Source organism: Corythoichthys intestinalis, chromosome 11 (genome assembly GCF_030265065.1).
Source record: "Corythoichthys intestinalis isolate RoL2023-P3 chromosome 11, ASM3026506v1, whole genome shotgun sequence".
Taxonomy (NCBI): Eukaryota; Metazoa; Chordata; class Actinopteri; order Syngnathiformes; family Syngnathidae; genus Corythoichthys; species Corythoichthys intestinalis.
The window spans coordinates 52,661,050-52,677,447 of NC_080405.1; the positions used below are offsets into that span (position 1 = coordinate 52,661,050).

Below are 16,398 nucleotides of genomic sequence, written 5' to 3' on the forward strand. Positions count from 1 at the left end.
TTTCAGCCACTGATTTTTCATTGTATCCTTTATTTAAACCAATTGCTTTGCTCTCTTTTTGTAGGTTCTTCAGTGGTACGTGGAACGTCAATGGGCAGTCGCCAGACTGCAGCCTTGAATCATGGCTCTCTTGTGACGCGGAACCTCCTGATATTTATGCTGTGGGGTCAGTGATGATTGTTCATTTGCCTCCTTATTTCCCTTTTGCAATATAAATTCAGTATTTCTTTCTTTTTATTAGTTTTCAAGAATTGGATCTGAGCACTGAAGCGTTTTTCTACATGGACTCATCCAAGGAGCAACTGTGGGTGGAAGCGGTTGAAAGAGGCTTACACCCTAAAGCACAATACAAGAGGGTGAGTGGAGAAGCAAATTTAATTACGTTTGCCTGCTTAGCCCCTGAATGCCTGAATTAACATTTAACAAATATACATAAATACATAAAAATAGGATTATTAGTATAAAACTACAGTAATGTGAAAAACGTAGGACACCCTATGGAAGCCTGTGTGTTTTCTAACATATTTGGTCATATGGATATTTAATATAAATTTTAACAATCTTGAGAAATTCAAGTAATACAACTGAACAATTAAAATGGAAAAAAAAAAGTTTTTTTTATTTTTTATTTTTTTTATAGCATTCTGAAAAATGTAATTTTAAATAAATTCAATTTTTGTTGAGGAATAAATTAGGACACCCCCACATTCAAGCCCACTTAAAATGGCTAAAATACAGGTGTATCACATCAGGTGCACATGATTTGAACATCATTACCCAGTGTTTTGAAGGAGGCTTAAACCTCACATTTAGTTTGGTGTTCCCCTAACGGTTGAAGTGAGGGAAAACACCATGGTGAGATCAAAGGAGCTGTCTGAGGCTTTCGGAAGGTAGATCGTAGACGCTTATGAGTCTGGTAAGGGATTTCAAAAGATCTCAAAAGAATATATAATAAACCAGTCCACAGTGCGGAAAATTATCTGCAAGTGGAGGACATTCAAAACAACTGCCAACATGCCCAGGTCTGACCATCCAAGCAAGTTCACCTGAGAGCAGATCGCAGGATGCTAAAAGAAGTCTCCAAAAACCTTAAAATGCCATCAGGCTCTTGCTAATGTTGATGTGAAAGCGCATGCTTCTACAATCAGAAAGAAACTTTACAAGTTTGACCTTCATAGGAGGTGTGCAAGGAGAAAACCTTTGCTCTCCAAGAAGAATATGAAGGCCCGACTGAAGTTTGCCAGAGTGAATATAGACAAAGACCACGACTTCTCAAATAATGTTCTTTGGATAGGTGAATCTAAAATTGAATTATTTGGACACCAGAACAGAGGACATGTTTGGTGTAAACCCAATTCAGCATTCCAGGAAAAGAACCTCATACCAACCATGAAGCATGGAGGTGGAAGTTTCATGGTTTGGGGATGCTTTGCTACACCAGGACTTGGACAGCTCACCATCATCTAATCCACCATGAATTCTATCGTGTATCAGAAGGTGCTTGAGGAACATGTGAGATCATCTGTGAAAAAATTCAAGCTGAAGCGAAACTGGACCCTGCAACATGATGATGACCCAAAACATACCAGTAAATCCACCAAGGACTGGCTGAAAAGGAAGAAATGGATAGTCCTGGAATGGCTGAGTCAAAGCCCAGATCTTAATCCCATTGAAATGCTATGGGGTGATTTTAAACGGACTGTACATACAATAAACCCCTCAAACATCTCATAGCTGAAAGTATTCTGCGTTGAGGATTTGGGCAAACTTTTTTCAAACCGATGTCAAAGACTGTTAGATGGCTACAAAAGCGTCTCACTCATTTATTTCAGCCAAAGGGGGTAACACTAGCTATTAGGTGGTAGGGTGTCCTAACTTTTTCCTCAGTTAGAATATGCATTTTTGTTGATATATTTGGTTTAATGAGTAAAACAATGTTAATATTTGTTGTCTACCTGCAATGAAATCACTTTCTTTTCCAGAGATAAAGAAAAACAAGATCATACACGGATATGTGAACATTTCTTCATAAAGAGCTGATTATTTAATGGGGTGTCCTAATTTTTTCACGTGACTGCAAATATGGAGCAGTAAATTTAATAGTATAGGTAAAAATTAGCGAAGCCGAAAATAAAAAAAATTAGGGGTGTCAAACGATTAAAATTTTTAATCGAGTTAATTACAGCTTAAAAATTAATTAATCGTAATTAATTGCAATTAATCGCAATTCTAACCATCTATAATATATGCCATATTTTTCTGTGAATTAATATTGGAATGGAAAGATAAGACACAATATGGGTATATACATTGAACATACGGTACATAAGTACTGTATTTATTTCTTATACAATAAATCAACAAGATGGCATTACCATTATTAACATTCTGTTAAAGCGATCCATGGATAGAAAGACTTGTAGTTCTTAAAAGATAAATGTTTAGTACAAGTTACAGAAATTTTATATTAAAACTCCTCTTAATGTTTTCGTTTTAATAGAATTTGTAAAATTTTCAATCAAAAAATAAACTAGTAGCCCGCCATTGTTAACGTCAATAATTACTTACACAATGCTCATGGGTGCTGAAGCCTATAAAATCAGTCGCACCCAAGCGCCAGCAGAGGGCGACAAAACTCCGAAAAACACAACAAGTACACATTTTACTGTCCTGTCATTTTAATCTGTTTGAGCGGGGCATTTGTGCGTTAATTGCGTCAAATATTTTAACGTGATTAATTCAAAGAATGAATTACCGCCCGTTAACGCGATAATTCTGACAGCCCTAAAAAAAAAATCATAGGATTTTTTCAGAATTGTAAGAAATCCAGTGATCCCTCATTTTTCCCGTGTAATGGGGCCCAGAACCTGCCGTGATAAGTGGAAAAACTGCGAAGAAGATTCCCCCCCCCCCCCCCCCCGATTTTTGTTTTGTTTTGATCGTCTGTTAACAAAACAAATCTCAAGCATCTTTGTTTGGAGACAACTAAAGGTCAATACGCATAACTGCCGTGCCATGCTAAGCTGTTACCAGCTCTTGTACAAAGGCAGACATTCATTTTCAAGGCGATATGCATACTGGCCATGAAACCGATAATGAAAAACCGATGACGAAATGGTCCAATATTGTTTTAAAATGCTTTTATCAGTCAATATTATCGGCTAACTGATAATATCGGATAACTGTAGTCCTAGGCAATCCATTAACTTGTATATGTTCTTCAGGTTCGCATCATTAGACTGGTTGGGATGATGCTGGTGGTTTTCATCAATAAGATCCACAGGAATCACATAAAAGAAGTGGCCGCAGAACATGTCGGCACCGGAATAATGGGCAAAATGGTATGTTTGGACAAACTTGGAAATTTCAGGATTGTCATTCCTTTGTATCCCAGATTATTTTTCCTGCATAGGGAAACAAAGGAGGTGTGGCGGTGAGGTTTGTGTTCCACAATACCAGCTTCTGTATCGTCAACTCTCATCTGGCGGCACACGTGGAGGACTTTGAGCGGCGCAACCAGGACTATAAAGACATTTGCGCCCGCATGACCTTCCATTTACTGGACCACCCCCCTATTAGTATCCACAAGCACGAGTGAGTTCCTAAGCCTTTTTAAATTTAGAGTGCACGTGGCTCTGATTTCACACTCATTAGCTTTCGTTATTCTCGCAGATGTGACAATTCAGCCATTCTTACAAACTGAGACGATCTAGACAACATGCAAACATTTTTTTAATGTTTTCCTCATGCCAAATCCTGATTTGGTTTATTCTTTGTGTGTTGTAGTGTGGTAATCTGGTTGGGTGATTTAAACTATCGCCTCTTCATGTATGACGCCTCTGAGGTCAAGTATTTAATTTCCCAGAACGAGCTGAAGAAGCTTCAGGAATTTGATCAGGTGAAACATTCATCAATATACAGTAGTGGTGGGAACCTCTGGGTACTTCCTGATATGATACGATTTGCGATACAAGGCTCACGATGATGAATAACTAGCAATACTTTCCGCACACGGGTCAGGAAACCAATCGACGATATTCGACAACTATTAATCGACATGGATAGACTTCCAATTCATTTAAACTGGGAGGACTGTGTGAGAATTTTATTCATGCTTAAAACACAACCATTATACATCATATTTTGTATGCTTTTGTTATGCTTGCATGAGAACATTGTAGCATTAATCTGTTGAGTGTGCCTTCTCAATGGCTTTGACTACAGTAGACTGTATCACCATATGCGCAAATATGGACTGTTATAGGAGTGGGAACCTCTTGGTACTTCACGATACGATACGATTTGCGATACAAAGCTCACGGTAAAGATGATCTGACAACGATTATCGATACATTGGTCAGGAAATCATACTAGAATATTCTACAAACAACTAATAAACAGAAAAACAAGCTTCTGCTGTGAATTGGAATGAGTTTATCACTAGTAGATGTCCAATCCATTTGAATTGGGAGGGTGACGGCGAATGAACATTCGCTGCCCATCCGTCCCACTTCAAACGGATTGAACGTCTATGGCCGTCAGTGGCAGCCAATGCCAGGCAATGAGGTAATTTTGGGCTATTTAAGGTCATTTACCTGTTGATTTTGAGTTACTTCCTGTTGATTTTGGGGTATTTTAACTGAGACACTAATTTAACTGAGACACTATTATGGCGGAAGGTTTTGGTAGCAACTTGTTGGTTCCTTTTTATTTTGTATCTTTTTTGTTTAGACATACCTTTTTAAAACGATATCTCGATTCTTGGCAGGAGCATATCGATAACCTTTTGTGATACAAAGTATCACGATATATCACCATTTCGATATTTTGTCACACCCCTACACTGTTATGTTCTTATGTTCTCAATATGCCCTGAATGAATACCAGGGAGGACTGTGGTTTATCATCTTTCTAGCCGGGACTGGTGTTCAAGGTCTCAGCTCAAAGATGTTTTTGTATGGGAAAATACCCAGGTTTGTGAGATGATGTTTCGTTTCTGAGTACGTTTCGTGGGCTTCGGCACCGCCCTTTCAACTGTATAAATGTCCAGCCTCTATTATACTTCTTCGTACTTTCTGGGTGATCGCAGCTCCTGGCTGGGTCGCATCATTTTGTACCCGAGAGCTCTTGTTTATAAAGCCTTGGAAGAAAAGCAATCCATGCTTGGGGTCGTATTCATTCCTCTAATCGAGCTATCGAGGTAACACTTGTCTTGGAGTTAAAACTTGAGCTTCCTTGACAGACTGGGTTTGGAGATTTTTAGCACTAGCATATTGATAATAGGGGTTTGGCAATATATCCAAAGATGATATATCGTGATGCTTTGTAGTCCAAAATGTTATCGATATGCTCCCAGCAAGAATCGATCGTTTTAAAAAGGTGTCCAAAAAAACAAAGGAACCAACAGGTTGCTACTAAAGTCTTCCATTAGAATGGTATCTTCGTTAGCTCACTGGCTGCCATTGACAGCGTTAGACATCTAATCCATTTGGACTGGACTGTACGTGTAGCGCCGTCAATGGTACTGAAACCAGAGCATTCACAGCCAGGCTTTTGTGAGCTTTTTCACGTCACTTTTTGTTCATTCTAGGGCATTTACATGTTACTTAATGTTGATTTTGAGTCCCTTCCTATAACATTTGGGTACATTGAGTAACGTCCTGTTTTATCACCCGAAATCAACAGTAAATAACCCAGAAATGCCCTGAAAATAACAGGAAGTGACTGAAAATAAACTGCAAATGATCTGAGATGCCCCCAAATTAAACTTACTGGTTGCCACTTACCGCCATTGATGTCCAATCCGTTTGAAGGGGGAGGGATGGCAGCGAATGAACGAATGCTCATCATTCATTCATTCACCTACTCTTGATAAATTAATTCCAAATCACAACAGAAGGATGAAAAGAGTATGTTTTTCTGTTTAGTACCATAATTTTCGCACTATAAGGTGCACCTGACTATAAGCCGCCACCCACCAAATTGACATGAAAATGACATTTGTTCATAGATTAGCTGCACTGGCATATAAACCGCAGCTCTCCTCACTGTATTATAGGATATTTACACCGAAAGATATTATCCGGTAACACTTTATTTGACAGGGGTGTCATACAACTGTCCTAAGACCAAATGAACCACCATGAAGCTTTGAACCAATTGGCTGCAAAGCTTCATTGCTTCAAGAAGCTTCATTTGGCCATCACTGCTCCCTTGGGGGAGACACTCAACCACGGCTGCCACTTGCTGTCAACATTGTTGTTGTCCAACATGCTTCCTAGCATGCATTGCAGTGCTACAGATGTAAATAACAATCAAAATTCATGTTCTGTGCTATTTATTTCTTGAGTTTCCATTCTAGTTTTTTCATTAATTGCTATTTATGGTATTTGGTAACACATTTTTTGACAGTGGTGCCATAAGACTGTCATTAGACAATCATAATTATGACATGAAACTCATTACTAGCATTATTGAATGCTTATAACTAGAGCTGCAGCTATCGATTATTTTAGTAGTCGATTAATCGATAAACTAGTTTATCGAATAATCAAGTAATCGGATAAGGAACATGAAAAATTAAAATACCTGAGCTGAGCCTCAAACGGTATAAAAAAGATTAAATAAGGATCTATGTTTAACAAAAGAACAATTGGCTAACTTACATAGCAAAAGTCCGCTAGCTTAAATAATATAAAACGCTAACTTTTTTATTTTTTTAAAATTTTTTTATAATGCTCTTAACAAATGGTTCAGACACATATTCTCACAAAAAATGGCTGAATATACTCATAAACTAAATTATGAATGCATTAAAAAAACATTAGCTCAAACAAAAACTTAGCTTAAGTTGGTCTTAACATAGAGCTGCTGGATTCACCCATGTAAAATGAGGCAGACTAGAAGGTAGTGTATCCACTCAAATCAATAAAACTGAATGCAAACACTTTCGAAATAAACCATTACAACGCCACAATCAGGCGAATACTCGAATCAGCAAAATTTAATTTGAATCTTTTTTTCTAATCGAATACTCGAGTTAATCGATAAATCGTTGCAGCACTACTTACAACATGTAATTTAGTGTTATCTGGCAAATTATCTCACTTTTGAACGGATGTTAAAGATCCGAGCTGGACGCACTGTAAATTGAGTTAGTGACATAATTTGCCAGATGACACTTAATGACATCTGTCATAAGCTTTCAGTAACACCCATGGTAGTGTCATGACATAATTATGACGGTCTTATGACACCGCTGTCAAATAAAGTGTGACCTATTCAACCAAATAAATCAACAAATAAACTGCATTGGACTATAAGATGTAGGATTCAAAATGGAGGAAAAAAGTTGCGGCTTATGTCCGAAAATTACGGTAGTTGTTTTATTTTATTTTTTTTTTAGAATATCCTAGATTGATTTCCTGACCCATGTCTCGATAATTGTTGTATCGCCATATCATGAGCTCATCTTTATCGCGTATCGTGAGTTACCCAAAAGTTCCCACCCTTAATTAATAACCTATGGGGATACAAAGTATAGTGATATGATTCAAAGCTTTAGATACAACTGCTAATTTATTTTCTTTGGTTTGCAGCTGAACATTCAACGCCAGACCAGACGAGCCTTCACTGACTTTATGGAAGGAGAAATCAACTTCATCCCTACTTACAAATACGATTCTAAAACAGACAGATGGGACTCAAGGTATAACTCTATTTTGCTTTGGCTTTGTATGATATGCCAAGAGCAGCTCAAATACAGCTTTAGTTGTGTCAGGATAAAATCTGGCCAGCAAAGCAGATGTTTGCTTTCAATATAAGCTTACAGATGCCGAGTCAGCTTATCTGCGTAGGTCTGCTCTGCTATCACTGAAAGCCTTTCCCTTTTTTCCGTTAGCGGGAAGTGTCGAGTTCCGGCGTGGTGTGACAGGATCCTTTGGCGGGGCAACAATGTCAAGCAGCTCAAATATCGCAGTCACATGGAGCTGCAAACAAGTGACCATAAACCAGTCAGTTCCATCTTCAAGATGGGGGTAAGAGTTTACTAATCAAGACCTGTTTTAAATTGCACTTACTGTATTTCCTAAAATTATGTTCTGATTTACTTAGCATGCCTGACTGTGTCCATGTAGAAGATACAGTGGGGCAAATAAGTATTTAGTCAACCACTAATTGTGCAAGTTCACCCACTTGAAAATATTAGAGAGGCCTGTAATTGTAAACATGGGTAAACCCTCAACCATGAGAGACAGAATGTGGGGGAAAAAAAAAGAAAATCACATTGTTTGATTTTTAAAGAATTTTTATGAAAATCATGGTGGAAAATAAGTATTTGGTCAATACCAAAAGTTCATCTCAGTACTTCATTATGTACCCTTTGTTGGCAATAACGTAGGCCAAACATTTTGCCTGTAACCCTTCACAAGCTTTTCACACACTGTTGCTGGTATTTTGGCCCATTCCTCCATGCAGATCTCCTCTAGAGCAGTGATGTTTTGGGGCTGTCGTTGGGTAACACGGACTTTCAACTCCTTCCACAGATTTTCTTTGGGGTTGAGATCTGGAGACTGGCTAGGCCACTCCAGGACCTTGAAATGCTTCTTACGAAGCCACTCATTTGTTGCCCTGGCTGTGTGTTTGGGATCATTGTCATGCTGAAAGACCAAGCCACGTCTCATCTTCAATGCCCTTGCTGACGGAAGGAGATTTTCACTTCTCTCGATACATGGCCCCATTCATTCTTTCCTTTACACAGATCAGTCGTCCTGGTCCCTTTGCAGAAAAACAGCCCCAAAGCATGATGTTTCCATCCCCATGCGTCACAGTGGGTATGGTGTTCTTCAGATGCAATTCAGTATTCTTTCTCGTCCAAACACGAGAACCTGTGTTTCTACCAAAAAGTTCCATTTTGGTTTCATCTGACCATATCACATTCTCCCAGTCCTCTTCTGGATCATCCAAATGCTCTCTAGCGAATCGCAGACGGGCCTGGACGTCTGGCAGTGCAGGATTTGAGTTGCCTGGTACACCAGACTCAACGCTGTTCCAGCTATTGAGTCTGGCCACCATTCCCACGGAAACAATTTCCAGGGCGGAGCAAGCCACAGCAAACAGACAGCGGAGTGGACCAATCGGCGACGGGCAGACGTGACGTTAGAAAAATGGCGACGGCAGGACGAGGGACTTGCTCGCGGAAGTAAACATACGAAGAGAGCGGAGTTTATTCGACATGGCGAGCGCGAGACAGACTGTTGTCAATGACTCGTTTCGATGTGTTTTTGGTCATTTAAAACTGATTTTACCGTGGATTGGAACATATTCTCGGCTCTGCCGTTCACCATCTGTGTTGCTGAAGAGACGACTTTCGACCCGCAAGAGTGACGTTGCTCGTGAAGAACACGTCACGCAAATAAACGAATCTGATTTGTCGATTGATTTTGTATCTGCTCGAAAAGGCCGTTAATGGGATGGTTCCCAGACTATTTCTCTCAGTGTTTGAAAAATACAGGGAGAATAGTCTGGCAGAGCCAGGCTAGGATTTGAGTCCCTGGCGGCACATTGTGTTACCGAAAGTAGCCTTGTTACTGTGGTCCCAGCTCTCTGTTGGTCATTCACTAGGTCCCCCCGTGTGGTTCTGGGATTTTTGGTCACCGTTCTTGTTATCATTTTGACGCCACGGGGTGAGATCTTGCACGGAGCTCCAGATTGAGGGAGATTATCAGTGGTCTTGTATGTCTTCCATTTTCTAATAATTGCTCCCACAGTTGATTTCTTTACACCTAGCGTTTTGCCTATTTCAGATTCAGTCTTCCCAGCCTGGTGCAGGTCTACAATTTTGTCTCTGGTGTCCTTCGACAGCTCTTTGGTCTTGGTCATAGTGGAGTTTGGAGTGTGACTGACTGAGGTAGTGGACAAGTGTCTTTTATACTGATAATGAGTTAAAACAGGTGCCATTAATACAGGTAACGAGTGGAGCCTCGTTAGACCTTGTTAGAAGAAGTTAGACCTCTTTGACAGCCAGAAATCTTGCTTGTTTGTAGGTGACCAAATACTTATTTTCCACTCTAATTTGGAAATAAATTCTTTAAAAATCAAACAATGGGATTTACAGGTTTTTTTTCTCCACATTCTGTCTCTCATGGTTGAGGTTTACCCAAGTTACAGGCCTCTCTAATCTTTTCAAGTAGGAGAACTTGCACAATTGGTGGTTGACTAAATACTTATTTGCCCCACTGTACATGACAAGTCAGTCTGGTCTTCTGTGGTTGAGTCTGCATTTCAAAATCGATGCGATAGGTGGAATGAACAAGCACAGACTGAATCTGAACAAACCAATCTCAGAAGCACAGATGTGACGTAAACGAAATGTGCTATCTGTTGTAGTCAATTTGTAGTTCTCAAGCAATCTTAACATGCAGTTATGATAACCGTCGTTTTTGTGGTAAAAATGTGAGCGTACATGGTGTATTGTTGTGTACAGTACTTGTTTTTGAAAACACAACTATCGCTGAAAGTCAGTCTGAAAAATTTGCTCAGTTAGGTCTGCCTTTGACTTTGTGTGCAAAGTTAGATGCTCTCTCACGCTCCGAACGAGACTTTTAAGTTGTATGAGCAATAATGAGATACTGAAAAATGTACCATCAAGTCCCCTAGGTCATTCTTCGCACGCTGTAATTCATTAGTTGGTATTTTAGTGTTGCACCGACTCAATGCTAGTACCAATATAGTACCAAAGTAACGCTATTAGTATCAGTGAGTACTAAGAAATAACATGCTGATGCTGCGCAATAAGTACTCTTTAAGATTTAGCTTCTAACTGCTGGTTGACCTACCCAAGATGGCTGCCAGCCACGCATGCCGCTTTAAAAAAAAGAGCACTTGTCTCCCTTCCCAAGACGAAGATAAACATCCAATCGTGTGGCGTCCAACCATCCTCTGCTGCGAATTTCAATGAGTTCATCACTACCAGACGTCCAATCCAGTTAAAGTGGGAGGGTCAGCGCTCCCACATTAAATGACAATGACAATGATAGTCATAACTTTACATTCAAGTGAGTACAGTGATACCTCGTTTTTCGCGGTGAATGAGGACCAGAAACCCCCCCGATAAGTGAAAAATCGAGAAGTAGCACCCCCCCTTTTTGTGTGTGTGTGTTCAATGTATTTATTCAGATTTAGCATTGGAAATAGATACATATAAGACATGTTTTTCACCCCCCCACCCCCAGAAGTATAATAATAATAATAAAAAAACCAAAAAAAAAAACTTTTATGTATATGGCGGAAAACACTCAGGTGACTTGAAGTTCTGCTGTGAGAGCCCCAATTTGGGCAAATTTCAAAATTGTCCTATATCCATGTGTGATAAATAATTGGAAAGCTCAAAATCTCAATTTTCTGGAGGAAAAAATTAGAACAGGCGGGCATTTAAAAAAACAAACAAAAAAAAAAACAAAACTTTTTTACAAATTTTTTGTAATGTAATTACTTATTTTTATAGCTGGGTTGAAACAAAAGTAGTTGCGCGGTGTCTGTAAACAGGGGTCTCCAGGGTAAAACGGACAAATTAAACAATAGTTCGGGGGCTTAATGCGCCATGAAACTGCTATGGCAGCATATGGACATATTTAACAGGTCTTTTGGCTTAAAATACAGCAGTTTATTTTAAAGAGTAGTGCAAGAGCAGAAACTGCTTTTTAAGCCTTGTCTGTGTTTTCCACCACATATATTTTAATAAATGGTTTTAAGCACTTCAAATGTAATAATTCTGATAGGTTTTACAAATTACTGTCCCACCAAATTGTTTTTAAACAAGAATAACATGGAAAAATGCTTTTCTTTATGAAATGCTTCATTGAGTGAATACACTCAAATCCGCTCACGCTGCTCACTAACACACAATGAGTCAGCAGATGTTTAACAAGCTAAACGATGATTGACACATGCGGTGCCTTAAAGTTTCGGCTTCCGAACTTCCATGGCAAAATCGAACCTTAAAGCCTGTCAATCATCATTAACTTTAACAACTCCAGTGACCAAGAAAAACAGCAGAAGGGAGAGTGAGAGACTACGTGATCGGATTGGGACAGCTCTATAAAATACTGCATTTATTTATTAATTTTTTTAATTGAAAAAAATAAAATAAAATCCGCGATTGACTGAGGGTGCGAAGTTTAAGGCGCGAAGTAGCAAGGGATCAGTGTATTCTAAATTTAGTTTGAAAAGAAATATTTTTTTCCTTTTGTCCCAAGGGCAGAATTTTAGCACCATGATGAATATGATGATTATGATGCTGTAATGCACACAAAGCCATAAAGCATAAATGATCTCCTGATGAAGATCACAGTGCACTTGTTAACACTGATTTATATAAGACTTCTTTTTTTGTCCTTAAGGTGAAGGTGGTCAACGAGCAGCGCCACAAAAAAGTATTTGAGGAGATTGTTCGGGCCATGGACAGAATGGAGAACGATTTCCTGCCTTCTGTGTCTTTGAGCCGGAGAGAGGTAAGAAAGTCGCTCTGCCTCACACCAATCGTCGATAACTCCTTCTATTTTTATGAGCAGCATAACTGAGTGGCTGTTTCCTTAGCAACATATTCTAATTTGTCCTCATGGGCCTTGAGGCATTCATAGGCCAAAAAGAGACCTGTAATCCCTCTAATATGTCCTAGGATAGATCTATCAGATTTTAACCTCCTGGTTCACTGTGACTGGACTACTTCCAGTAGGAAGTGTGTATCTCACTTCCAAAATCAGGTGCCTGCCTGAATACCCTCAACCCACTGGACGCAAATGAGCTTATAGGTTAAGTCTTGCTAGTACTTGAATAAAGCCCATTTGCAGAGCTTGTTTTCATGGTACATTCCTTCAGTTAATACCCAAAACTGAGGGAGGCAGGGAAGTACAGTGGTACCTCTACTCAAACTTCTGGCAGGCAGATTAATAGGGGGGCCTGCATTGTTGCAAATCTGCAAATCTGACTGAGTGGAATCATAGACAAAGAGCTTTTTTCTTTGAAAATTATTGTGAATAAATGCTTAAATCCCTGAATTCATTCTAGATATGGACGTAAAGCAGTCTCGATTCTTGGCTAAAAGCGAAAAAAAAAATCAAAACGTGCAATTAGCATTTATTTTACGTAAATATGTCGAAGTACGATGCCAGTCTTTAAGTCGTTGTGTCGGCCGCCATATGTAAACAGAGCTTTTACGGTGAAAATTGCTTGTGAATAAATGCGTAATTCCCTGAATTCTTTCTAGATATGGATGTAAAACAGTCTCTATTCTTGGTTAAAAGCAAAAAAAAAAAAAAAGTGCAGTTCGTATTTATTTTACATAAATATGTCGGAGTACGATGCTAGTCGTTGTGGCGCTGCCTTGTCACCACAATGAGCTTTTTACGTTGAAATTCTTGTGAATAAATGCTAAAATCCCTGAATTCTTTATAGATATGGACATAAAACAGTCTAAATTCTTGGTTAAAAGCAAAAAAAAACATGTAGTTAGCACTTATTTTACGTAAATACCGGTATGTCGAAGAATGATGCTAGTCTCTTAGACAATGTGGCGGCAGCCTTACTACAAAGAGCTTTTTACGTTGAAAATTCTTGTGAAAAATGAAAATATAATAATTACCTTGAATCCTCGAATAAATCACTCTTGAGACAATCCTTCCTGTTTGTGTTTGTCGCTGCGACTGACTGGAATAACTGAAGCGGATTGTGGGATGGCCCCCTACTTAAAGGCATGGCGCAGTGAAGGTCGAATCTGACCCGTCAATATCATTCTGATATCTGTTTCATGATATGAGAGGCAAAAATACATTATGGGTTGCTACTCACAGCTTCCAGAGTGAACCTAATGTACTTATAGCTGCTACTGTATGTGTGTATCCCAGCATCCTCTCCATGAGGTGTTATGACAGCTTTACGTCAGTGTATTAACTTTTAATCTTAATTCTTTTTTTTTTTTACATTATGCACAACTCTCCTTTTCTGTTCATTATGCAATGATATAAATATATCATGTATTTGTTACATGTTTTGATTAGAGGTAGGAATCTTTGGACACCTAACGATTCGATTACGATTACGATTCCGAGGCTCCAATTTGATTATAAATCAATTATTGATGCACCAGATGCACCCCCCCCCCCCCCACGCTTTTAATTTTGTGCAGTAGTTCCCAAATTGTTCAAAAATCCTCTCAGGCTAAACAAACTACTATTTCAGTATCAAGTTAACTGTTTAAAACAGTAAATAAAATACTCAAGTCCCCATTCTGTATCGGTAGCTTTAAACAACATTACATTAATTTAATGTTCTGAATCAACCGTTAAAGTTGTTAAAATTGCTCCTGTTATTCCATAATTTCCCTTCTGTCTACTTTCGACGTGAAAGTTTTAAAACTGTTTCATCATTTAAAGATGGATTCAAGTCAAGATTTTGCCGATTTGGGTTTTTTTTTTGGGGGGGGGGGGGGGGGGGAGAAATTAGGTTCGCTACAACAAAGCCTTCTAGAGAAGTCTACTGCTTTAAGATGGCGCCTGTTTACTAGCGCGGGAAAGTCTGTCATTTCGCATCTAGTTCTTGGTATATGATCCAACACAGCCATCGTCTGTCATTTCACATCTACTTCTAGATATATGTGATATCTACCATAGCCATATGTTTGTAGCAACTAGCAACTGGGCGCTATTTGTAGCAGCTGACGGCCGCAGTCAGGTATTAATGTTTTTTTGTTTTTTTTTATCTAGCGGCATGAGTTGAACATGATATTTACTCTCCGTCTGTTCCTCATTGCATCCTGAAGAACGCGCTGACGGTTTTATTTCCGCTTTACCTGGTATAATTCAATAATCAAAATTTCGATGTTTGTGAATTCTTCTCGAATCTTCCACGGCCGAATCGCGATTAATCCAAGAATCGGAAATTTCGCACGCTTCTAGTATTGATGCATTTTTATGCATTATATTAGATTTATGTCTGAATTTTTGGAGGCTTGGAAAATGTGGAAAATGTGTCTCTACTTACGGAATTTTCAGTTTATGAGACTACTTCCAGAACCATATTTTGTCATATCACCATATTGTGAGATAATTGTGAGCCTTATAGACATACTAAAAATCCCTATGGAAGCCGCAAGGTTCAAAGGGGATGAAAAAAGTAGCGGCGAACAGTGCGTAACTTCCGTTTGTTTACTACTCTCTCACTATTGCTGTCTCTGAAGATTTTCTCTGCAGTCAATTGGTCACAGTCTCGTTCAATTTTTTTTGTGGGAACGAGTCATCTCACAAGTGGTTATTTTTTACCCATTATCATTTTTTTAAACTTCTTTTCACCCACAGTTCGCATTTGAGAATGTGAAGTTCCGGCAGCTTGAGAGGGAGCGTTTGCTTTTAAAGAATGACGGGCAGGTCCCTTGTCACTTTGCTTTCATACCTAAACTGAATGACACACTGTACTGCAAGTCGTGGCTGCGTGCAGAACCCAGTGAGGGATTCTTGGAACCAAGTAAGTCCTTTTCTACATTTATTAATCTTCCATGTAATATTTGTAGCAGCTCGAATCCAGGAACAGTCTTGCCAAAACCCTAATGATAATGCCAGCAAGATTTTTGAACAATACATGGGTTACTTTGTTGTGGTTGTTCTGCACATATTAAAGCAGTTCTACATTGCTCTGCATCACACTGAAGACAAATGTAATATTTTAAGTCCAACAATATGTAGCAAAATTAGCCAAAAATAAGTTGCCCTGGGAGTAGGCTTTTTTTTTTCATTAGGGCTGCAACTTAGTTATTTTCATAATCAATCAGACGATTACCGTAATTTCCCGAATATAACGCGCACTTTTCCCCCTTCCAAAATCAACTTGTAAAATCATGGTGCGCATTATAAACGGGTACATGGATGGAGACAGAAATATATATACACTCTCCATTTTATATTTTATTAGGTACACCATGCTAGTAACGGGTTGGACCCCTTTTTGCCTTCAGAACTGCCTCAATTCTTTGTGGCATAGATTCAACAAGATGCTGGAAGCATTCCTCAGAGAGTTTGGTCCATATTGACATGATGGCATCACACAGTTGGTGCAGATTTGTCGGCTGCATATCCATGATGTGAATCTCCCGTCCCGTCACATCCCAAAGATACTCTATTGGATTGAGATCTGGTGACTGTGGAGGCCATTTGAGTACAGTGAACTCATTGTCATGTTCAAGAAACCAGTCTGAGATGATTCCAGCTTTATGACATGACGCATTATCCTGCTGGAAGTAGCCATCGGAAGTTGGGTACATTATGGTCATAAAGGGATGGACATGGTCAGCAACAATACTCAGGTAGGCTGTGGCGTTCCAACGATGCTCAATTGGTACCAAGGGGCCCA

The 16,398-nt window shown here is 39.1% G+C and overlaps 1 protein-coding gene across 6 annotated transcripts in view; it reads left to right on the forward strand.

Annotated features, from left to right (window-relative positions):
* The window catches only part of ocrl (OCRL inositol polyphosphate-5-phosphatase), a 53,630-nt gene that overhangs the window by 22,811 nt on the left and 14,421 nt on the right, over positions 1–16,398 (forward strand). For all 6 annotated transcript variants that reach the window (XM_057850438.1, XM_057850439.1, XM_057850440.1 and 3 more), the window contains 9 exons: positions 65–166; positions 242–356; positions 3,225–3,341; positions 3,413–3,594; positions 3,787–3,898; positions 7,599–7,708; positions 7,901–8,036; positions 12,399–12,509; positions 15,351–15,516. In XM_057850438.1, coding sequence (XP_057706421.1) covers positions 65–166; positions 242–356; positions 3,225–3,341; positions 3,413–3,594; positions 3,787–3,898; positions 7,599–7,708; positions 7,901–8,036; positions 12,399–12,509; positions 15,351–15,516 — 1,151 coding nt within the window. The remainder of the gene's footprint in view (positions 1–64; positions 167–241; positions 357–3,224; positions 3,342–3,412; positions 3,595–3,786; positions 3,899–7,598; positions 7,709–7,900; positions 8,037–12,398; positions 12,510–15,350; positions 15,517–16,398) is intronic.